This window comes from Bombus huntii, chromosome 1 (assembly GCF_024542735.1).
Source record: "Bombus huntii isolate Logan2020A chromosome 1, iyBomHunt1.1, whole genome shotgun sequence".
In the NCBI taxonomy this organism is placed as follows: domain Eukaryota; kingdom Metazoa; phylum Arthropoda; class Insecta; order Hymenoptera; family Apidae; genus Bombus; species Bombus huntii.
In genome coordinates, this window is record NC_066238.1 from 10,323,743 (window position 1) to 10,345,471 (window position 21,729).

A 21,729-nucleotide genomic window follows, 5' to 3' on the forward strand; every position below is an offset into this window, starting at 1 on the left:
GTATTGTATTATGATTACTGTATACAATTACAAGAATTTTTAAATTGAACTATATATGCATAGAAGTACAACAGGCAACAATAAATAAGTATAATATGTACAGTGACCCATTATATTTCTCTTAATATAATGTAATACGTATAATGAAATATAATTTACAATCCTTTAATTGTTAGTACAACAAACAACTTAACAAAATCATATAATTTAATGTATTAAGATAATTAATTAGACGGTAAAATCTTAAAAAATAAAAACGTTTAGTATAACTGGTCCCATGGTGTAATGGTTAGCACTCTGGACTTTGAATCCAGCGATCCGAGTTCAAATCTCGGTGGGACCTTAAGAACATTTTTTTCTAGTACAATAAAAAATTTACTATAATTTTATTAAAGAAAATAAAAAATTTATATCAAAATTTTGAAGATTCAGTAATATATAAAAATAATAGTTTTATAATAGTTATATGAATAACATATTCATTAATAATTTGTTTTGAAGTAGGTAGTTATGAAAACAAAATATAATATCATTTAATATTCAGAATAATAGTAATTATTATTATTATTATTATTACTATTATTATATTATTTTTATAAAACTTCTATTTTCTTTTGTTGCAAATTGAACAAGACAAAATATTTTTATTCATAAAGTATACATTTAAAGAAGAGGGCGTCGTTGTCAACTGTCACTTCGAAGTTCATTGCGGGTTCGTTCAATTTAAAAGGTTAGGATAATTTATAACCTTTCGTTTTTAGTTTTTGGATAGAAGAAAATTTTAATAATAGGTATCGTAAATTTCTATCGAAATGAATAAAGAATGAGCTTGTACATTATGAATTCTATATATTATATACAAAATAAATGAATCATATTCGTATAATATACCCTTATATTAAACATTTTTTAACAGAAACGTAGATATAAATTTTAGGGTTAATAAAATTATTGAAAAAAATTGCAATCATGAGCGAAAAATCTGATTCTGTTGTGATAATTAAAGCGAAACCTGTTCGTAAGGTATTTAAAGCTCCAGTTAAAATAAATAAAATACCTGAAGAAATTTTAAACAATTCATTGTTAAATGCAGCAATTGCTGCGTTACCCTGTAATTACAATTTTGAAATACACAAATCAGTATGGAGAATTAGGGAAGTCAAAGCTAAAAGAGTTGCATTACAAATGCCTGAAGGACTTCTAATGTATGCTACAACTCTAGCTGATATTATTGAAGACTTTACAGATGCAGAAACTATTATAATGGGAGATGTTACTTATGGTAAGGAATTTTATTGTTGTGTATTAATAAAAAGATTATTTAATTGTAGGTTTTCTATGTACTTTTTAATTGCTAAAATACATAATTTAAATATATATTGTATAAGTATATATAATTCCAAATAAAAACTAATATAATTGATACAGGAGCATGTTGTATAGATGATTATACTGCAAAAGCATTAGGTGCAGATTTTTTAATTCATTATGGCCATTCTTGCTTAATACCAATTGATCAAACTGTTGGTATTAAAGTACTTTATATATTTGTTAACATAAAAATTGATACTTCACATTGTATTGAATGCTTACAAGCTACATTATCAATTACAACAAAAATTGGACTTGTAAGTACTATACAATTTGCTGGCACATTACAAGCAATTGCAATGGAGATGAGAAGAAATGGTTATGAAGTATCTACTCCACAAAGTAAACCATTAAGTCCTGGCGAGGTATTGATATTTGTATATCTTATTAGGCTAGACTCAAATTACATATATATCCTTTTGCGTGTATTGCAATCTTTACATCATAAATAAATCATATTATTGCTTAAAGATTTTAGGTTGTACGGCACCACAGATTCGGTGTGCTGATGTAGTTATCTATGTAGGAGATGGTAGGTTTCACTTAGAAGCAGCAATGATTGCTAATCCAAAATTAAGGGCATTTCGATATGATCCCTATGAGAAGAAATTGACAGAAGAATTTTATGATCACGAACAAATGCTAAAAACTAGATTAGCAGCAATTGAACATGCAAAAGAGATTGGAAAATTTGGATTAATACTTGGTACTTTAGGAAGACAAGGAAATCTTAATGTTTTGAAAAATTTGGAAACTAGAATTAATTTATTGGGAAAGAAAAATGTTATTATATTGCTCTCAGAAATATTTCCAGATAAAATTAAATTATTTAAAGGCGTTGATGCTTTTATACAGGTTGTTTATAAATATAAAATTTGTTCTCTTAATTATATTTTCATAATTATGATGAATTTATATTGTATGATTCCTATATTACAGATTGCATGTCCACGATTAAGTATAGATTGGGGAACAGCGTTTGAAAAACCTTTTCTCACACCATATGAAGGAGCTGCTGCTTTAAAAATGATAAATTTTAATAATGATAAGCCATATCCTATGGATTTTTATGCTTCAGCTAGTCTTGGGCCATGGACTCCTAATTACAAAGAATCTGAATTAGAAAAACAAACTAACACTTGTTGTGGTAAATGTAAAGATAAAACATAAACAATAAAGATTAATTTATATTTAACTTAATACCATTAGAAGTTTTGTCTTTTAAGTATTATTCAAAAAATGGTTAGTAATATTGTTAAGATTTTAATAATTTACAAATGCTTTTTGACCCAATATTACTTTGTTATAAATTCAGTAACAAAGGTAATGATTATTTATTGTTTAGTTTTTAATATATTTTATTTTACATGCAACAAAATTTACATTTAATATATTATATGCAACAAAATTTACATTTAATATATTATATGCAACAAACATATATGATACGTTTAACTGTATTTCACGCTACCTTCATGAGTAGTGGTGTGATTATAGAAATGTCCGCGTGGGCGAATTACGTCATACGCCCACCTGTAGCCGCACATCTATATAGTACCTTTTATGAATGTGAGTAATAAGTGTATGTCGCAAATATAATTTTTACACAATTACCAAATTTTTCAATCCTAGAATTTACAAATTATTAAAAGATTTATATTTAACATTACTACAGCCGATTACACATATTTTCACAAAATTATAGTTTATAATCTATGTATTACATCGTAAATAAAAAATTACAATTTCGCAGAATATTATTTAATTTTTACTTTTGTTAGCGCTGCGCTATTACAAGCAACTTAAACAGAAATATTTTCAAATAAATATTATATCGTAAATTAATTTTATATACACAAATGAAAATTTATGAGAAACAAACAATGTTTTACGAAAAAGTTATTAAGAAAAGGTCACAGGGTAGATCGCATAGTTCCCGGGGGTGGAAGGCTGTTTCGGCCGCACCCCGGCATCGCTACGTTAGTCGTCATTCCAACGTGGCTCAACAAGTACACGCGGCAGTGTACAGTTGATTCAAATATTTGAAAATGTACCACATAATATAAGATAACTGTAATCTTGTTTTGCTTCCAAATATATCGAAGAAAAGCGTAACGAGACACTCGCGTTTCAAGAATATTAACAAATTTAGACATATTCATTATCCTTATACTTTATTTCTCCATTGATCTGTTAATAGTGAAACAAAGTATCTTACTTGTAAGTATATAAATAACATTTCAATCTTACTTTTAGATATTACAATTTTTTATTTAATTTGTATACTAAAAATATTATTCTTTTCTATAAAAGTAAGGATATTTATTTATCTATACATTGACCTTGAAATATTGTTTGTGAAATAATTAAATATTTAAATTATTTAACATTAACAAGGAATAATAAAAAATAATTAATCAAAGTGTGACTTTATCCTATAAATAATACATGACACTTTTAAGAAGGAAATCTCTGAATGACATCCAAAGTGATGAATAGGAATAACTGGGAGGGAAAATGGCCTAAACAACAAACACGGACTAATAAAACAGTACACAAGAACAGTAAGCGAACTAAAAAATCCGGACTAAAGTTATCAAATTCATCTAAAGGGACAACACCTAGACAAAGAACTCTTAGAAGATTGGAAAGTAATGAGAGAGAAAGAATGAGAATGCATAGTTTAAATGATGCTTTTCAGGTAGATATAACTGTAGTAATTTGTAACAAAAATTATCTATTTGTAGAAAAACATAAATGGTTGTATTTTGTAGTCTTTACGTGAGGTAATTCCACATGTATCAAAGGAAAGACGATTATCCAAAATTGAAACCTTAACTTTGGCAAAAAATTATATAGTTGCTCTCACAGATGTGATATGTGCAATGAGAAGTGAAGAAAAAACTATAGATTCACAGTCAGAAGTTTCTCAATCTCAAGAATCATCTAAGAACATAAATATTTGTCTAAATATGAATATTCCTATTCCTTCAAAATCCCGTAGTTAGGGAAATATCAATATTTATTGGAATAATTATTCATACACGTAAAGAAACAATTCTAAAAACACTGCAGGCCTCAGAAATAATAACAAATATTTTACATTAATAGCAGTATCAAAAAGCTGTTAAATTTTACTTTATGTAAATCTTTCCATTCAAGATTTATCTTCATATATCTGATTAAATAATAGATCAAAGAATTAATAAATTCATATATAATTCTAATCTCATTTAATTTAGTTTTATTTATATCTTTTAGCAGTATTATTGAAAATACAGTGCCAAAGAATACTATTATTTTCATGAAATGAAGCAGTATTATATTCTAGTAGTTACTATATATATGTTGTGTAGTATTAAGAAATATTAATATGATTATAGCAAAATATTTTATTTAAATTGTTTTGAAATTATGAATTGCATGGTATATTGTTCCATATATTGAATTAAATACTGTTAATATAATAATTAAGAATACTTATAATATATATGTACGAGCATTTAAGAATACTATAAATGTTACCAAATATGAATTATTTATAGAATATATGTTATAATTTGTTATGTGAATATATATTATAGTTTGTTTTTTCATATATTTATGTATAAGTAAAAGGCAAATAAAGATATATTTTACTTATGTACTTATTTTCATGTTCTTTTCCTTTTCATCTCTATAAGTAAAGATTACATAAAAACATGAAAAAGGTATACAAATAAAATCGTTTCATTAGAAGAATAAATAATATGTTTGCCATGTACAAATTATGGAGAGATTATTTAAGAAAACTGATTATTTTCTTATATTAATATATTATTATATATTGCATTATCTAATGTTACTATATTGCATTGTCCAATGTCATTGTTTTAAAACAATTAAATATTTTAAGAAATTAATTCACAGCAAAGGAAATAGGCCAGGTTTCTAAATCCTGTAAATTAACTAACACACCTGTTTGTGTCTTAGAAAATGTTGGAATACAAATCAATCGTATTGTTTGTCCTTCATCTGCTGTGAATACATATTTTATTTTACCAAGACTATTTCTTCATTATAAATATAGAAATAAGAATGAATAAAGAATATATTTACCTGTGAATAATTTGGTATCGTACTTCTCCATATTACCAACAAAATATATATCAGGACATTCTGTTATAATAAATGGATCAATTGTGCTAGATGGATAAGCTGGTATAGTATCTGGTGCAGTTGGAGCATAATGTCGCCAAAGTAACGTACGTTCTAACCACATTAAAGGTGAAATATCAACAAGTCCAGCAACTTTCATGATATCTATAATTGGTTGACCACTGGATCCAGCTACAATGCGAGAGTTTATACTACCAATCCATGGATTAGTAACTCCATAAAAACTTTTAAACCTATATAATATGAATATTAACAATATTATGATATTCTGTCATATACACATATGTTTTACATTACCTGAAACATTGTGGCAAAATGCATGGATGAAGTGGTTGTTGAGGTAATGTATGACATGTTGGATCAAATTCTCCAGGCATTAATATTATGGGACAACATTGTATGATAGGATGAAGAAAGTTATCCAATTTATGCGTTATGTTTGCAGTCTCTTTAAATATCGCTGCATCATGTGCATTTGTCTCAAAATAATTTTTATAATTGTGGGTCTCCACAGATCCTCTTACACTATTTCCTATGTTAATATTATTGTTATTTATTGCAAATACTATTATTATTAATACACATTAAATACCTGCTATAATAATACACACAATAGATGCCACATTTTTATGAACTTCTTCACAACCAATCATTCCAGTGATCCATTCAAATAATAAATCTGTACTTAACGATTGTAAATTATTTGCTAGATCTAGACCTGAAATTATTAAAATCTTTCCTTGCGTTTCTAGTGGCCGATCAAATATTGATAATTTTGGACAACATCCTGGCAAACACCAATCTATTACCTGGAATCAATACATTTTATAAAAGAAAAAAAGAGCAAAACTCAATCAAATCAAAAAGACAAAATATCAAACTAAATCTAAATTACAATTTTTACTTTAATTACATTATGTATTTCTTTGTAATTTTAATTATTTTTGTAAATTGTATAAAAGAAGATATTTACTGAAAGTTCACCATCCTTTAGTTCATGTCCCAATACAGCACAAACAATACCAGTAACTACATCTTGAATATTTATATGATTATCAACCAATTTAATACGTAATGTTTCATCTTCCAAGTACAATATATCTTTAAATGATGCATAATTTGCTCTAGCTGGTTGGGTTTGTAATTGAAGTTCGGTACTAAGTTCGCGTAATAACGATGGTTTCAACTCTTGATGTTTGTATAAAGTGCCTATTATAATACAAGTATCATTTTCGTTTCTTTCACTAAGTTGTTCAAGAGTAACTATTTTATTGTGTCCTACAGCAAAATATTAGATATAAAAAAATATAACCTAAAATGATAACAAATGTAATTTATATAAAAATATCTACCCCATTTAATTTTCGCTTTTTGCAAAAGGTAATCTTTTAATGCTTTTAATCTTGCTTTATAAATACTACAATACTGTTGTTCAAAACGTTGTTCAGAAATATTAAACTTTTTAAAGTCTTCGAATATACATGACTTGCGACGATACGTCGGTTGCGGTTGAATTTCCATTTCAGAAAATGCTTTTATTAGATATTTATAACAATACACTGTAGTTTTAGTAAATTGAATATATTACTATATTCACTAAAATTAAATAATCATAAAAATTAAGACACTGAATATAAAAAAGGAATATTAATGCAATTAAGCAATTTAATTTTTTCTTTGAAAGTTATCAATTTTTAATATTTTTATGACATACAACAAATAACATTTCACAAAATGTTGAAGCTATATTCGTTTTCGAGATATTTTTTGAACATTTAAATTGAAATGTGAAGAAATTAAAATCGCTATAAATACAACCTACTAAATAAATTATATTTAATGAAAGGTACGTTACAGTTACATATACATATAAGACATGGGTCGATTATTTATGAAGATAAGCAATTACTTATGAAAAGTGAGCGAAATCTCCATTAAAATTTATTTTGATATCAATTTTATCAAAAAATTTCATGTAGATATTATATGATTTTATAAAACTGGATATCAAATCTTAATTATTAAGTGACGTATGTAAGATAATTTATTTTATACTGATATCAATATTCGTTATGTGTTGACTATATTATAAATAAAAAATTATGCACAACCTTGAATACATAAATATTGTATGAACAAATAAGAGAGAATACACTTTATATATTAAATTAAATATTACCCAATATTCTACATTGTATAAAACATGATAAATTAATTAAATGATTATGCCGGATTTGGTGGCAATCCCATTGACCAAGTATCTAATAATTTTTTATCATGAGGTCCAGCACCTAAACTAAGCATAAGTCCAGAGAGATCACCACTATGACCACGTCCTCGCATGGCATGAACTACTTTGGCAATGCTATAATTATAATAAGAATTCACAGTTAACACAAGAAATATTGTTGAATATTAATATAAAATACACAATATAATTGTACTTTGCCCATTCCTCTTGTAGTGCAGCAAAATGTGCCTTTAAGGTCGAATTTCCAAGTTTCTCATTTTCAAGTGATTTTTCAATTTTTGTTAATAACGTTGGTAACTTTAGTGGCAATGTTCCTGTCCATCTAACAATATGTGAACTTGAATTTTCAACTTTGTGTTCATCAGTAACAATATCTAATCTACATACATTTGCACAAGGTAAAGGAACAGCTACTGACGTGTCAACACCTGAAATTAATGTGATTATTTATAAAATATTTAATAAAATATCTATATCTTAATATCTTTGTAACAATAATGTACATACCAATAAAGTTACACTTGTTAGGATCCATATATTCTGTCGCTTGAGTCTTAACTCTTCTACATGCACGTGGAATAAGAGAACTAAGTCCATATAAAGATTCCAATCTTTCAATGTTTGGACCTCTTACCAGAATTTGAACGCCTGTTAAACTAGAATATAAAAGTTGTCTAAATTGATCCTTCCCCAGTACAGCTCTCAAATCTTTAAGTATCACTGTAGTAGATTTCCCTGAGACCTCTGAGAATTCAAGTGTTGTCTCTGGTTCATTTGAGTTTAAAGTTAAATTTACAGGTAATTTGGCATTTACTAAAGTAAATCCATCTTCAGTTTCTAAACAATGAGAAATGCTATTTGATGAAATAAATTCAAGTATATATTCTTTATAAATGTGGTATTTTTTGTGATGCTAACCAATTTGATCCTCCAAATTGTAATTTAATTCATCATCTAATAAGCTCATGGGAAAAATTTCTATGAAATGTCTTGCTCCTGCACTAAGAATCCATACCAGCCACATGTGGATTCTGGTTTAATTGTAATTTATTAATATTCTATTTTGTAAGTATTGAATACTTATCCCATAACTATAAAACAGACCTTATAAAAACATGTTTCTCATTGGTTATATCACTAAAAGTTCTAGGCTGTCTGTTTGAATTATTATATAATCCTGGTCCATTGTTGGCTGTTGATAAACGAACAACTCTTTGTGGACATTCTGCTTCTTCTGCATTGTACTTCTTTTCAGCAAAATCTTGTAATTCTCGAATTACTTCTTTTAAATTATCAACTAAAAAGGGCCACATATTTAACAGAAATTGTTTATCCCTCATGAAAACAATAAAACTGCACCATTTACGAAAACCTCTTGCCTGTAAAAAGAAAAAGAGAATACCTTAATATTGATGAATTACTTTCTAAATTCCTTTCTAAAAATTTAAAATTATAATTAATGACATGGTTTGAATAATTTGTTGTAATAGCTACCAAACATGCTTTTTCGTTGCATAATTCACCTGGGCATCTTTTAATGTAAATGTATGACTTAAAACATGCCCCCTATATTCATCTCCAAAGTAGCAAACACCTTCTTTACCAGGATGTACTTCACAGCTTAGACTCCTTAAAAAATTAAAACATACATATGATTATCAAATTTTAGAGGATTGAGTAATATATAAATTCATGTTATTATATATATAAAATATATATTTAAAAAATACGAAGGAATATTTCATAATTATTATACCTAAAGCATGCATGCTTTAGCAAGCACCAAATATCTTGAGTTAATGATTGCTGAGCAGAAAGAAATGATGTCCTTGTTTCATGTTCATTACTTAAATATTTCACATTACCAATACTTTGACATCCTTCACATTCATGCTGTCCATCTTCCATAACACTTTGACTTCGTCTTAGTATTTCTTTTGGACCATAGAATTTCAGTTTCTCTGTACTTTGATTATCATAATTACGATATGATTGAGTTGTAAATATCACTTTAGGTCCATGTGATTCACAGAAAATACATAAAGCAATCACAGCATTCATTGTTAATATTACTGTTTTTTTTATATGAGTGTTACAAATTTACTGTTCATATATTTTTATATCCTTATCACTCTTATCATCTTAAACACACACATTATGTATTATGTGTATGTGTGTATGCGTATAAATAACGCAATATATTCGCAAGATTTAAATAAAATATTTAAATGTTATACATATTTAAGAATTTAGAAAGTTAGAATTATAATTTTAAACATAACCTCTGTTCATAATGTCAGATATAAAATGTATCTAATATAAAAACACAGTGTGAGTGTATTATTTATTAATTTTTAGTTCACGTTTTGAAACAACGAAATTAATTTTTTTCAGCTTTTTCACGTGATAAGACAGAAATGAAGAGAAGCCAAGAACACGTGACATTATGATAGTCTTTTATACATATCTGAACATACATTTATATCATTCGTTTGTATGATGCCTGCTCACGCATACACTCATAGTTTTGATGACCTCGTACATATAAGTAAAAGCAGAAATATATTTATGTAGCATAATGAATCGCTTCATCTAAGGTGTAACATGTAATATCATTAAATATTTATTAATTTCTTTTCTCATGTATTAATATATTTAATATTAATATAACTAATAATACTTATGAGATACTTATTACAAATTTATTATTTTGTATTACGATAAATTAATTTTAATTTAGTGCCTTCATATGCAGCTCTCATCCATATACCTACTGAATGTGCTTGAGGATCAGGATATTTGAGTTCCTGAAATAGATTTTAAATAAATTTTTCTTATTTTAATATATTATTACAAACTAAAATTTGTGAAGTAAACTATAATATTTTATATTTTTTACATGAGAAGATTGTGTATACAAAACATTTGTAGTAAAATTTTCAGCGGCTTTCACAGCTATCCCAAATGCATCAATAGGATCCACATTTCTACTTAATGCATTTTGTAAATCTATCTGTACTGCTGTTAAAGTCGTTAATAGAATTTGGTCACCTACAGAGGATGCTTTAAATTGTTCAATTGCTTTATTTGCAGTAATTAACACATGTAACCATACATCTACTGTTATCTCTTTATCATTTTCATATTTTGAAAAAGCCTAAAATGTATTATACATTTAAGGAGTTAACCATATATGCAACCGAAAAGTTAAACATAATATATTATATCTTACTTCAGCAATATAGAAAAAAAATAAAAAATATAGCCTTCCTCGTATATCACTCACTGTCTTTTGAATGATATGACTAATTTGTAAAAATGTTATATATAAATTTGTTCCCAATAATTCATTTTTCTGTAAAATGTTTTAATTAAAATTCCATTATGTGTGTTTTTTTAAAACATATTTAATATCCAACCTGAACAGCATTTTGTATAGCTTTAGCTCCACATGCAAGACTTGTACCATAATTTCCATTGCCATATTTTTGATCCATTATATTCAATTGTCTTTCACATGCTATTATTGCTTCACATGCCATTGATATGATTAATAAAAATGTTTGACTGGTTTTATGATTCATTGTTGGTCCTTGTAAATTTAAAATATTCCAGTCCATATTCTACACATTCATTGAGATTTTATTATACTACATCTTCCATAATGCACTAATAGAATGTAATTACCTTATGATCCTTTTTTAATGTAATTAATTTTGTTTTGTCATGCTAGAAATTAATTTTAGTTTCAAGTTAAAATATAATATAAATTGAAAAATAGAGAAGAAGCTAATTCCATAAATTTTACAATACCTTTTTAGTTTCTATTGCCTCTAAACCTAATGCTACTGGCCAAGTAGATACAAATGTTGGAAAATCTAAATATTTAATTAATATTGTATTGAATGAAAGATTTAATAGACAAATGTGAAAACCATTACTATTTGAATATTTCATAAATTCTTTCATATATATTCTTTTTAGTTTTAATCCATTTATTTCTATTTGTTGCAAAAGTTCTAAGATAAATATGTTTCCTTGTATTTGGCCGCAACCTAAGGAATAGAAAATGTTTCAAGGTAACGAACAGGGTTTAAAAGATAAGCAAAATTTTCAAATGTCTAGTTCTTTTATACCAAAGTTACTTATTATAATTGCAACCTCATGACCAATACAAAACTTTTTGGTTTCATGTATATCTGTTTTAGTTTGATTTTGTGATGTTATATTTAATATATCTATCAGTGGTTTGAGTACTTGTTTAACTAAATTTGGAAACATTTCCAATTTATATCCTTTATGAATTATATTTTCAAAATAATTATCTGTAAAATATAATCTTTTCTTTATATTATATTATTAGACAATTTAATTTAAAGAAAATTGTGTAACCTGTTTTTAAAAGTACTATTTCTCCACTATTTGTAATAGAATTACAAAAAGAATAGATCTCATCTAAACATTTTCCTTCTTCTGACATAGCTCCAGCTATTTTACATATAAAAAGTGTAGGTAAAAGATTATGTTCTTTTACACTATTACCAAAATAAAGCATATCACTGCTATTTATTGTTATTAGTCTAACAACATACCCTTTTAGTTCAGCATATAATTTTGCCAAATTAAAGTTTATAGAATATTCTGCATAATTTTCTACGATTAACAATATACCTGTATATATATTTTATTTAATTATTTAATAATATAAAATAATATCTTATTATATAATTATATCTTATTACCTTCAGTGTAATCAAATCCAACTTCTTCAATAACTCTTAATATATTATCAACAGAAGGTGCAGAAAAGGTATTTCCTAAAACTGCAGCTGTTAACATCCCAGGACCCACAACTCCTGGATATATCAATTCATTTTCAGCTCTGCTACCAGATATTAATTTAACCTATTATTATAATGCCATATAATATCGTAATTAAAATTTTTATTTAATCATGACAAATTACATACCTTCCCAATCATATTTGCATAATCTTTACGTAAGATTGCATTACATTCTTCTAATGCAATTAAACTATTATGTATTTTTGCCATTCCCATAAGACTTTTATTCATTATTGTATCAAAATAGTCATATTCTTGTTCTCTTAATTCACACATCCTTTTGCATAAAAATATTACCTTCATATATTAGTGGAATAAACTTAAATAAATATTTATAATAAATATATTATATTATGTTAAAAATATAACTTATAGTTTTTAAATATTTGCTTTCAATATCTTATATTTGTAAATTGAAAAGGTTATTTAAACAGTTAACCTACCTAATTTGAGGCAAGTACAATTTGATCCCTTATAATAGGCTATATTTTTTTTTCTTATTTCTCAAAACATAATGTTGTTATTCATTTTATTATGAAACAATAATTCAATTAGTTTTTATAAATTTGAATACAGACATATATAATTTAGAAACCTATACATAATCAATCTTTAGAAATTCATATGAATTGACAGTTTTATACTTAATGTTAAAATTTATTTGCTGTTAAAAATATGTAGAAATCAAATTAATACTATGAAATTTAATGTATCAAAGTTAATGTAAAAAGATTAAGAAAGATATCGTGTATATAAAGATGTATTTATTTATAACTGCTTGATTCAGCCTTAAATGGCCGAATGTTGCACTACATTTTGACTACTTTTGCAAACTCTGCTTTTCAAAAGTATCAATTCATATAAAAATTTTTGATAATCATTTTTTTTAATACTTAAAGTAAAAATTTAATAATTAGATAAGATTAAGTCAGATCAATATGAAATAAGAACTTTGAAAGCAAAGGTTGCAAATACATTGGTGACAAGGTTTATCTTGTCTAATAATCATGTAACAACCTTAAACATTATCAGTCTACAAAGTTATACTAAAATTTGCTTATATAAATGTATTTAGATACATTTGTCATAACAATATCAGCAATGTAGTCATGCATTCACACAAACAATGCATGTAATATGTACATCATTCTATGCTTAAAAATTCATTATTTTCACGCTGCATTCATACCACGCAGGGATTTCTGTGTTTGCCTAACCCTATCTGGTATGTATTTATGAGTTGTATCTTTACCTGCGTTACTTTAAAAATCTACAAACGGAAATAGCAATCGTACTTTGTATCACATTAATTTTTCACCGGTTAATTTATAAATTTGCAATATCTTCTGAACTTGAACAAATTTTCTGTACAATTTTACATTAATCAAAATTTTGGAACAGCTTCAAACAGAAATGTATAATTTATGTGTATTGTTATATCACAATTCAAGGATAGTGTTGATAATAATGCATATTTAAGCTCATGCAAGTTACCAATCATAATCCCTTACAATATTCAAAAAAATGCTGTTCTATAGTTACATATGTATATGTATTTAAAGATCCAAACAAATTAATTTTTAAAGTTGCATGTATAATAAAAAGTTGATATTTCATACAAGAAATTCGTTGTAACAAATAATTATGTATGAATTCTACAACAGTTTAAATTCGTCAATTGCAACTTTGTGGTATCCAACAAATTATGTTAATTTCTAATTTTTAGATTCAATTCTACACAGTTATTCACTTAATTCTTCAATTACTTTTAAATTACAAAACAGGCTAATCTTTAGCACTGTTTGCCATTCTGTACTACTTCAAGATGTATTTCCATAACTGTTATAAATTTCTGTGTCTTTCAAAGTGACTTTGTGATATTATTAAATAATCGTTTACCCCACCATGATTCCAAATCAAATGGTTTAAAATCTGAAATAGTATATTTATTTTAATCTATCTCAATTATATATAGTCTTTTTTTAAAAGAGAGAAATTATAGCTTACCTTGGAGGGTATCATTTGGTTCACCATCATTGTAATACACTATAGAACTAGGACCTGAAATTTACAAAATATTTTTGTTTATTATAAATATTTAATCAAATTTCAATTAGTTACTTATGAATTTGTATATACACAAAGATATACAAATCACAAGATATATATTTAATGCTTAGAAAGGTAAATAAAAGTAAAAAATTTACAGTCTGCTTCAATTAGATTTAAAAAACTTACTGGAAGGTTCTGAACAATCTGAACCATCAGAAGACTCAGTTCTTTGTCGTGTATTAACTTGATTCCATGCTGATAAATAAAAATTATAATTGTAGTGTTATGATATTATGCAATACAAATACAGTATAAATATATTTCCTTATACACTGTGAAATAAAAATTTTGTTATAACTTTCAAAATCAAGTAACAGAAATGTTTAACCTACATTCATAGACAAATTTAATAAGTTCTTCATGCTGAGGTGTAATAACTTCTTGCATTTGATGCCTCTGTGAACCGAATTTAGATTTCCCATTCATGTGAAAGACTGGTTTTGGCACATGGCTGTGAAATAATATTTGTTTTTATTATACATATTAATGTACGAAAAAACTGCTCATAGTACATCACATAACTTTTTTCTAAAAGCATATGATAATGATATGATTGTGTAATACTTTATGAATTATAATTTACGAGTTTCTAGGAATACAACATAGGAATTGCACGTGCTTACTATCAACGGACAATTATGAATTGCGTAATGTCGAAATGCTGAAGTTACAAAAAGAGAAAGGAAAGAAACGAACCAGGGTTAACATGGGTTCAAGCATTACTTACCGGGTGGCCTCGTGGTCATCATCAGGATCTGCTTTTCTCGTTAAATCACGCAATGTTTCCAGCCTCTCAAGGTTCTGACTAATCCCTGAAAGATGATAATGTTCAACGAAGTTGATATTATAACTGTTTATAAATACAGTTAAAAATTCTTCTGGTATCTGTACCTCTTCGTGTCTTAGCGGCTATCTTGCTAGGTCCTTTTGATACAGTATACATGTTTCTTATGAGAAAAGCACAACAATAACTTTGAACTATATTTTCGATACCAGATCATCCGAGATTAATCTTGAAATATTAGTATAGAATCAATCAAATTGTATACTGTGCGTTCAACTGGTACCGATTAGACCAACCGCACGGGTTGAAATGATCAGCGTGAAATACACGATGAGTGAACCACGTGACCTTAGCTTGTGGTATCGCAATGATATATATTCACGAACATATGTATCTGTACTTACACATCGATGGACCAATATGAGAAATTTGAATGCGGATATGTATCTTTTCATATAGTGAAACGATAGAGAGAAATAATTTATATACATATATAATATGTTATATTGTATATATTGATAAAGAAAATTTGTTTGATAACCATTTAATATGAATATTATTTTATTATAAAATAGGTCATGCGATCATATAATTATGATTAACAAAATAAAAATTTATTTGAAAAATAGAATTTTAAATAAAAAAACTTACAGTACGACACAATTTTCTCAGTCCTTTTTATGTTATATTCGATAATATATTTGCAAATATCAAAATAATTTAAAATATAGAAATATTGTTGATATAAATAATACCTAATGTCTGTAATTGTGATCTTGATTAAATATTAACATAAATATAAAATTGTAATTTATATAACTGTATTATAGAAGATCTTGATATGTTGTAATTTTATATTAATTTTATATAAGGATTAGAATTTTTAAATATAATCATCAGTATGTTGGAATATTAGAAAAGTTTATTACAAAACGAAAAAATGATGTATAATTTTAAAATATAAAGAAATTATTAAAAATATAAAATTAATTTCTTTCACAATATTCAATAAAAATTGCAATAATCACATAAAACAGAAGAATAATTTTTTATGTTATTACTTACATAGATTACAAGTATTTACGTAGAAGTAAATACAATTCACACAAATAAGCAAATTTAATTTTTCTTTCATCTTGTTTTAAACATCTATTTGAAATATTCTTAAATATTTCATCTATTCTAGAATAAAAGAATTAACATGTTTAGTGCTATACCTGCACTATTTGTCAAAAGTAATATATTTTTAGTAAAAATATTTGACTATTTGATATTAAAATAAAATATTCATTGGTAGAAGGATACAGCCTTATAAAATCAAACATTTAAAGATAGTTTCATAATGATTTATCACATCTTTAAAATTGCATAAAGAATCTTAGTTCTTATCATAGTACTGTCAATATGTTTGCTTTCTTCAAAGTAAAACTATAATTTTAAATTACAAACATAAGATTTACATAACGTTCCTTATTACCAATGATATTCCTATAATATAATTTTAGAATATATTAGTTATTTGTAATATATCGTTACATAATTATAACAATACTATCGATAAATTTATATTACTCTATAATAATAATACTTCATAAAGATCAAAATTACTATAATAATGAACGTATCATATTTATACAAAATATCAAATGATCGACAAATCTAAGATATAAAAATATTTCGATCTATAGCGTAACAAAATCGATCACAAAATGAAATATTAATTTTTTTCTATTTAAATCCGCAAATTTGAAAAATGCAACTGCATAAATTAATAATTCTTATATAGTTCCAAGGCATGAGACCACACATTGTAATATGAATATTATTTTGCATACAATGTGTTTTTTTATATACAAATAACATAAGTTAGTATTTCTCCTATTTTTGCATTACATAATATTTACGCGTAACGGTTATTTTAAAATAAGTTATTCATTGTTATTAAATTTTTACAACGTAATAAAATGCTAATTTACGATCATTTAGTATCAATTCTATTCTTAAGTACATTTAAGCACAAAGCATTTTCTTTTTACTTTTTTTTATATTGTTTTCTTCAACTTATTTTATCAATGTTTCTAATATTAATATTATTATTAGAAGCATTGATTTATTAAAAAGTGTATTTGATGACCGAATTAGAATAAATTTAATTTTCATCAGTTTTCTAAAATGTAAATATGAAAATTACATTTAAAGAGCAAATAAAGATTTATCTTGATCCTTATTAATTTGACGCTGAATGTTAGAGTTTTCAGAATTTGTAGTATTTCCTGTACTAGTAGTAGTTGTAGGTAGAGTTGGTAGAGCTTCAGCAGCAGCAGCTCGTTCTGCTAAGAAACGTTCGAACTCTGAAGATGTTAGAGATTCTTGATCACCATGTGCTCCTGGCTGAAAAAGAAGTTGTTTTAATAACTACGAAATATAATTAAATGCAATTTACATATAATTGAACATTTTGAAGAAAATTTTAATGATGTGTTAAATGATTATACTACAAATTTTTAATCTCATTGTTATATATAACTCACCGTATGATCTAACCAGGCTGCCATCTCATTAAATTCAGATTCCCGGTTCAGCTGAATATTAAAAGAAAGAAACAAAAAAATAAAAATAAACATACCAAACGAAACAATAAGAATCTGAACATATGCATATATATAGGCAAAAATAAAGCAAAAGGAAACATAAGAGAAAATTAATTATTTCATGCTATAGAAAGCAGTGAAAGGAAGCAACTTCTAAATAAATCTACTAAATGAATAAGAATATAATCACAACGTTTTAATATTACAATGTGTAGTAAGTATGATATTCTTACCTTTATGAGAGTAATTTTAAGCTCATTGTATGAAATCGTAACTAAATTGCTTACAAAAATATAATTTTGCAATATTGTGTAATTAAATTTATAAAAAGTTTTGTAATAATCTTACTCTTTTCAATAATAATCAGTATCTATATTATTCATGATATTAACTAAATGCTTAGCAATAATTATAGGAACAGGGATTACGCACAGAAGTAGCAGTAGTAGAAGCAGCTGTAGAAGCAGTCTGCTGGGGATACTTAGGATTATTGCGATTGAGAATCGCTGTACTGAGACTTCCTCCGCTCACCTGCTCCAAATTATCCTCATATTTGCTACCGCTACAATAAAAATAAGTGGATAGTTATATATTAGGTATACACATTTAAAAGTTGCAATTAATTTAATATTAGAAACCTGTTTTTTGCAGTTTCGTAAGATGTATTCCGTGATTGTGCAAACATATCAAATTCATCACTATCACCTTCTTTCTTCTCCTTCCGATCTATCCTATTTTGGTCAATATTATCAGCTATGCCTGTAATTTAATATAAAAGAATTATCCACACACACACAAACATTATTCAATTATTACAAATATAATACTTACCTATTTCTGTCATTTTTTTCTCTAAAGTATCAGTTTCATCAGATAAATCAATAAGAGAATCAGCTTCTTGTTTATTAATTGATGAAGCAGAATCTATGTTTGGAGGATGACCAATTGTTTGTGCTAAAATAGTACTTGCAGCAACAGCTTTGTTTTTTGTATAACGAGAATAACGCAAAAATAAATTGTTTAATTCATCATTAATACGCAATAATTCTGCTGTCATTTCATCATGTGCCAGCTTTCCAATTAAATCAACAACACGTTCTTGCATTGCTTTGCATGTGGAATGAAGTTCCTACAAATGATAAGTATTATAATTTAAATATATATGTCTACCTTACATAAAAATATATTTTTCAATTTCATATATACAGCATTACATTGTTGAATAGAAAAGGCATTTGTTTTAATGGGTATTTGCTATAAGGTATTTACTGCTATTCATATATATAAGACAAATAATTATATTCATACAGTTAAAAGTTCAAGATCAGCAGGATCAGGTTGTTGACTATTATTCTGATCTGAACTTGTAAAATATGCCAACATTTCTGATAAGACACGCATGTTTCCTTGTACAACATCGAGTTCACTTTGTATTTTAGCCATTTGTTGTTCATTCAATATAGCTACTTGTCCAGATGATTGGTTTTGAAGTTGTTGGACTTGTGGTGTTACAGAAGTTACTGATTGCTGTTCAACTGTAGGTACATTCATGATATTTTGTTCTGACTCAGGTACACTCTACAATTATATTATAATAAAAAGAAATTATAATAATCACAAAATATATAAAACAATAATTTTTTGATCATATATCACCACAAAAAAAAGCTTACTCGTTCTGGAGTGATAATAGGTGCCATGGCATCCAAGTCTGTCATTGGAAATTGAATCCCTTTTACTTTCAATTCTTGATATACTTGAACAACTCCTTGGGTATGTGGCTGATGGCGGAACGTATCTGCCCATGTTTGAATTAAACTCAAGACCTTTTCTTGCACTGCTGTTGGTGGTTCATTTTTTGGTCCAATTAACTTAACCAATTCTTGTACAAATTCTCGTGAACAGGCAAGCGAATGAAAACGTTTTCCACAATTTTTTACGCATGTCTCCAATACCTATTTTTGGCATTCATCCATTAACATATATAAATTAATGCTTATGGATATTTGAAAATAAGAAGACTAGAAGTAAGAAATAGATGAGTTCTAACAAAACAGCTATCATTAACCTACTAATCATAGCTGCTAAGTATGGTTAAAACCTAATTCAAATAACTGTAAAAAGAAGCAAATTATTTTGAAAAATTAATTCTGTTAAGAAGTAAATGCTTTATATTACATACATATATATTATTTAATTGTACAAAATAACTTTTAAATATCGCCTATGTTTTATATGAAATGTAAGTATTATCAAATATATAAATACTAACAGTAAGAGTATACATGACTATAGTATAATTTTTTCCAGCAGCCTGATTTAGTCTACGCTTAATTGCTTTAATTGCATCTCTTGGCCCATCCTCTGTTTCATTTATAATATCACATATTTCCATATTAAGTGACCAATTTTCACTTGGCAAACTACCATCTGTAGCTTGCTCTGAAATATACAAATAAAGATGTTATAATTTATTAATTGGAATAAAAGATGTTAGATAGGTCATGATTCATGATGTGAATGTTGAAGATATATACATATACATGGAAAAAATCTATAAGTATTTAAGCATTCATTAATATTGATGTACAAATAGTTGTCCATATAAAAAGAACTTATTAACTGATTATTAACATAATAATAAAATAACGGACTTAATGGATTTCGTAAAGGTAAATAATAAAACTTACCTATTTTCTGGCCTACTGGTGTTGAAAATGGATTGACATTTACTCCAAAAAATGACATTGTTGCAGATTGTATGAAACTGTTTCTATATTCAATAATATTACTTTGATTCACTTGTGCTTATGTAAGGCACGTAACAAATTTTGACAGGAACAATACTTGATAATAAATTAAAAACTTCTTATAATGAGTGACAGTATCATATGACCCAACGACGATAAAGTCAGACGTCAAATACAAAGTGACATAAAACTCTAACCAATCAGGCACAGCATTCTGAGAATGCCATTTTGATTGGATCTAACATTTAAAATAAATACATTTATTTTACGAATACTTCAAATTTCTAATTCAAAATAAATGTATTAATAACTTTTTAAATATATCTTCTCGAATAAGAAGGAACGAAATATTTACTTATTCTATATATTTTGTGAAAATAAGGATATTGAAATTTTATTACTATTATCTGTCTACCTAAATTTCTATCTAGTTTTATCTGTTTAATCTAACACTTTTCTCTAGAGTTTAGTAGTAACTGGACAAATTAGAAAAGGCGGATTGTATATTTTGTAATTCGTTATTAACTTTTTGTACGTAACGTTACGATACAAAAAACGTAATTTAATTTTACACTTATCAATGATAATTAGCTTAGGAATTTGAACATAGAATATGTAATTCCTAGACAGTATTCATTCTGGATCAATATTTATATAAATCTCCATAATTACGTGATCAAACACTAGAGAGCGCCGTAAAGCAAAATTATAGGGATCTTACGACTTATTTAAAATAACTCAAACAATTTTTAATTAATAAATGTTTGTATTTAATTTATATTAATTATAGTATTATAGTAAATAAATGTTACTTAATTTAATAAATAAAACTTAACTTACTAAGTTTTAAATTGAACTATACATTTTA

General features: G+C 26.2%; 6 protein-coding genes and 1 non-coding gene across 17 annotated transcripts; 3 read left to right on the forward strand and 4 right to left on the reverse strand.

Moving 5' to 3' along the window:
* Positions 1–271: 271 nt before the first annotated feature.
* Trnaq-uug (transfer RNA glutamine (anticodon UUG)) lies at positions 272–343 on the forward strand. The gene has a single exon. It is a non-coding gene; the product is annotated as a tRNA-Gln (tRNA).
* Positions 344–610: 267 nt separating this feature from the next.
* On the forward strand, positions 611–2,571 carry LOC126868884 (2-(3-amino-3-carboxypropyl)histidine synthase subunit 1). Of its 2 annotated transcripts, none has more exons than XM_050624847.1 (5): positions 611–730; positions 917–1,282; positions 1,429–1,736; positions 1,843–2,226; positions 2,311–2,571. In XM_050624847.1, exons 2-5 carry the CDS (start codon positions 970–972, stop codon positions 2,539–2,541), a joined length of 1,236 nt encoding a protein of 411 aa, XP_050480804.1. In that variant the 5' UTR covers positions 611–730; positions 917–969; the 3' UTR covers positions 2,542–2,571. The 2 variants fall into 2 exon arrangements, with proteins under 2 accessions (XP_050480804.1, XP_050480795.1); XM_050624838.1 differs by having other exon boundaries at positions 674–791.
* LOC126868860 (DNA polymerase delta subunit 2-like) lies at positions 2,322–7,203 on the reverse strand. Of its 4 annotated transcripts, XR_007690766.1 has the most exons (7): positions 6,882–7,203; positions 6,503–6,807; positions 6,122–6,338; positions 5,827–6,061; positions 5,470–5,762; positions 2,843–2,999; positions 2,322–2,470 (listed from the first exon to the last, which is right to left on the reverse strand). XR_007690766.1 is itself a non-coding variant. In XM_050624822.1 (6 exons), the coding sequence occupies exons 1-6, from the start codon at positions 7,048–7,050 to the stop codon at positions 5,270–5,272; spliced, it is 1,269 nt and encodes a 422-aa protein (XP_050480779.1). In that variant the 5' UTR covers positions 7,051–7,203; the 3' UTR covers positions 5,167–5,269. The 4 variants fall into 4 exon arrangements, 3 of the variants coding, with proteins under 3 accessions (XP_050480779.1, XP_050480774.1, XP_050480766.1); XM_050624822.1 differs by lacking the exons at positions 2,322–2,470; positions 2,843–2,999 and adding an exon at positions 5,167–5,388 and having other exon boundaries at positions 6,503–6,738; XM_050624817.1 differs by lacking the exons at positions 2,322–2,470; positions 2,843–2,999 and adding an exon at positions 5,167–5,385.
* On the forward strand, positions 2,995–4,825 carry LOC126868892 (protein dimmed-like). 3 transcript variants are annotated; one of them, XM_050624871.1, is made up of 3 exons: positions 2,995–3,591; positions 3,834–4,072; positions 4,146–4,825. In XM_050624871.1, the coding sequence occupies exons 2-3, from the start codon at positions 3,848–3,850 to the stop codon at positions 4,377–4,379; spliced, it is 459 nt and encodes a 152-aa protein (XP_050480828.1). In that variant the 5' UTR covers positions 2,995–3,591; positions 3,834–3,847; the 3' UTR covers positions 4,380–4,825. The 3 variants fall into 3 exon arrangements, with proteins under 3 accessions (XP_050480828.1, XP_050480837.1, XP_050480820.1); XM_050624880.1 differs by having other exon boundaries at positions 3,837–4,072; XM_050624863.1 differs by having other exon boundaries at positions 2,995–4,072.
* Positions 7,204–7,341: 138 nt separating the features above from the next.
* LOC126868915 (triokinase/FMN cyclase) lies at positions 7,342–13,216 on the reverse strand. The gene is made up of 17 exons (XM_050624900.1): positions 12,751–13,216; positions 12,523–12,685; positions 12,173–12,451; positions 11,917–12,105; positions 11,594–11,835; positions 11,468–11,509; positions 11,200–11,403; positions 11,013–11,135; positions 10,680–10,937; positions 10,526–10,587; positions 9,537–9,686; positions 9,304–9,409; positions 8,885–9,159; positions 8,699–8,811; positions 8,288–8,617; positions 7,974–8,208; positions 7,342–7,894 (listed from the first exon to the last, which is right to left on the reverse strand). Exons 1-17 carry the CDS (start codon positions 12,925–12,927, stop codon positions 7,753–7,755), a joined length of 3,090 nt encoding a protein of 1,029 aa, XP_050480857.1. The 5' UTR covers positions 12,928–13,216; the 3' UTR covers positions 7,342–7,752.
* A 152-nt stretch (positions 13,217–13,368) lies between these two features.
* On the reverse strand, positions 13,369–16,163 carry LOC126868907 (MAPK regulated corepressor interacting protein 2). Its single transcript, XM_050624892.1, has 6 exons — positions 15,628–16,163; positions 15,464–15,548; positions 15,069–15,187; positions 14,863–14,931; positions 14,632–14,685; positions 13,369–14,556 (listed from the first exon to the last, which is right to left on the reverse strand). The coding sequence occupies exons 1-6, from the start codon at positions 15,677–15,679 to the stop codon at positions 14,486–14,488; spliced, it is 450 nt and encodes a 149-aa protein (XP_050480849.1). The 5' UTR covers positions 15,680–16,163; the 3' UTR covers positions 13,369–14,485.
* A 257-nt stretch (positions 16,164–16,420) lies between these two features.
* LOC126868839 (TOM1-like protein 2) lies at positions 16,421–21,469 on the reverse strand. 5 transcript variants are annotated; one of them, XM_050624779.1, is made up of 10 exons: positions 21,277–21,469; positions 20,802–20,884; positions 20,384–20,553; positions 19,785–20,066; positions 19,420–19,689; positions 18,943–19,240; positions 18,750–18,870; positions 18,544–18,673; positions 18,052–18,102; positions 16,421–17,911 (listed from the first exon to the last, which is right to left on the reverse strand). In XM_050624779.1, the coding sequence occupies exons 2-10, from the start codon at positions 20,857–20,859 to the stop codon at positions 17,714–17,716; spliced, it is 1,578 nt and encodes a 525-aa protein (XP_050480736.1). In that variant the 5' UTR covers positions 20,860–20,884; positions 21,277–21,469; the 3' UTR covers positions 16,421–17,713. The 5 variants fall into 5 exon arrangements, with proteins under 5 accessions (XP_050480736.1, XP_050480726.1, XP_050480754.1 ...); XM_050624769.1 differs by having other exon boundaries at positions 20,802–20,957; XM_050624797.1 differs by lacking the exon at positions 21,277–21,469 and having other exon boundaries at positions 18,643–18,673; positions 20,802–21,210.
* Between the last annotated feature and the right edge of the window lie 260 nt (positions 21,470–21,729).

Coding starts and splice junctions, on each gene's coding strand:
- LOC126868884 (XM_050624847.1), top strand. CDS start 970: ATGAGCGAAAAATCTGATTCTGTTGTGATAATTAAAGCGAAACCTGTT. Junction 1,737..1,842: donor AACCATTAAGTCCTGGCGAG/GTATTGATATTT, acceptor TATTGCTTAAAG/ATTTTAGGTTGTACGGCACC. Junction 2,227..2,310: donor GCGTTGATGCTTTTATACAG/GTTGTTTATAAA, acceptor CCTATATTACAG/ATTGCATGTCCACGATTAAG.
- LOC126868892 (XM_050624863.1), top strand. CDS start 3,848: ATGACATCCAAAGTGATGAATAGGAATAACTGGGAGGGAAAATGGCCT. Junction 4,073..4,145: donor GTTTAAATGATGCTTTTCAG/GTAGATATAACT, acceptor TGTATTTTGTAG/TCTTTACGTGAGGTAATTCC.
- LOC126868860 (XM_050624809.1), bottom strand. CDS start 7,050: ATGGAAATTCAACCGCAACCGACGTATCGTCGCAAGTCATGTATATTC. Junction 6,808..6,881: donor AAAAGCGAAAATTAAATGGG/GTAGATATTTTT, acceptor ATTTTGCTGTAG/GACACAATAAAATAGTTACT. Junction 5,389..5,469: donor CGATACCAAATTATTCACAG/GTAAATATATTC, acceptor ATGTATTCACAG/CAGATGAAGGACAAACAATA.
- LOC126868915 (XM_050624900.1), bottom strand. CDS start 12,927: ATGAAGGTAATATTTTTATGCAAAAGGATGTGTGAATTAAGAGAACAA. Junction 11,510..11,593: donor AGGCAATAGAAACTAAAAAG/GTATTGTAAAAT, acceptor ATTAATTTCTAG/CATGACAAAACAAAATTAAT. Junction 8,812..8,884: donor GAGAAACATGTTTTTATAAG/GTCTGTTTTATA, acceptor CAATTAAACCAG/AATCCACATGTGGCTGGTAT.
- LOC126868907 (XM_050624892.1), bottom strand. CDS start 15,679: ATGTATACTGTATCAAAAGGACCTAGCAAGATAGCCGCTAAGACACGA. Junction 15,549..15,627: donor AGCCGCTAAGACACGAAGAG/GTACAGATACCA, acceptor ATCATCTTTCAG/GGATTAGTCAGAACCTTGAG. Junction 14,686..14,862: donor AGATTGTTCAGAACCTTCCA/GTAAGTTTTTTA, acceptor TGTAAATTTCAG/GTCCTAGTTCTATAGTGTAT.
- LOC126868839 (XM_050624779.1), bottom strand. CDS start 20,859: ATGTCATTTTTTGGAGTAAATGTCAATCCATTTTCAACACCAGTAGGC. Junction 18,674..18,749: donor TACGAAACTGCAAAAAACAG/GTTTCTAATATT, acceptor TTTTTATTGTAG/CGGTAGCAAATATGAGGATA. Junction 17,912..18,051: donor CAGCCTGGTTAGATCATACG/GTGAGTTATATA, acceptor CTTCTTTTTCAG/CCAGGAGCACATGGTGATCA.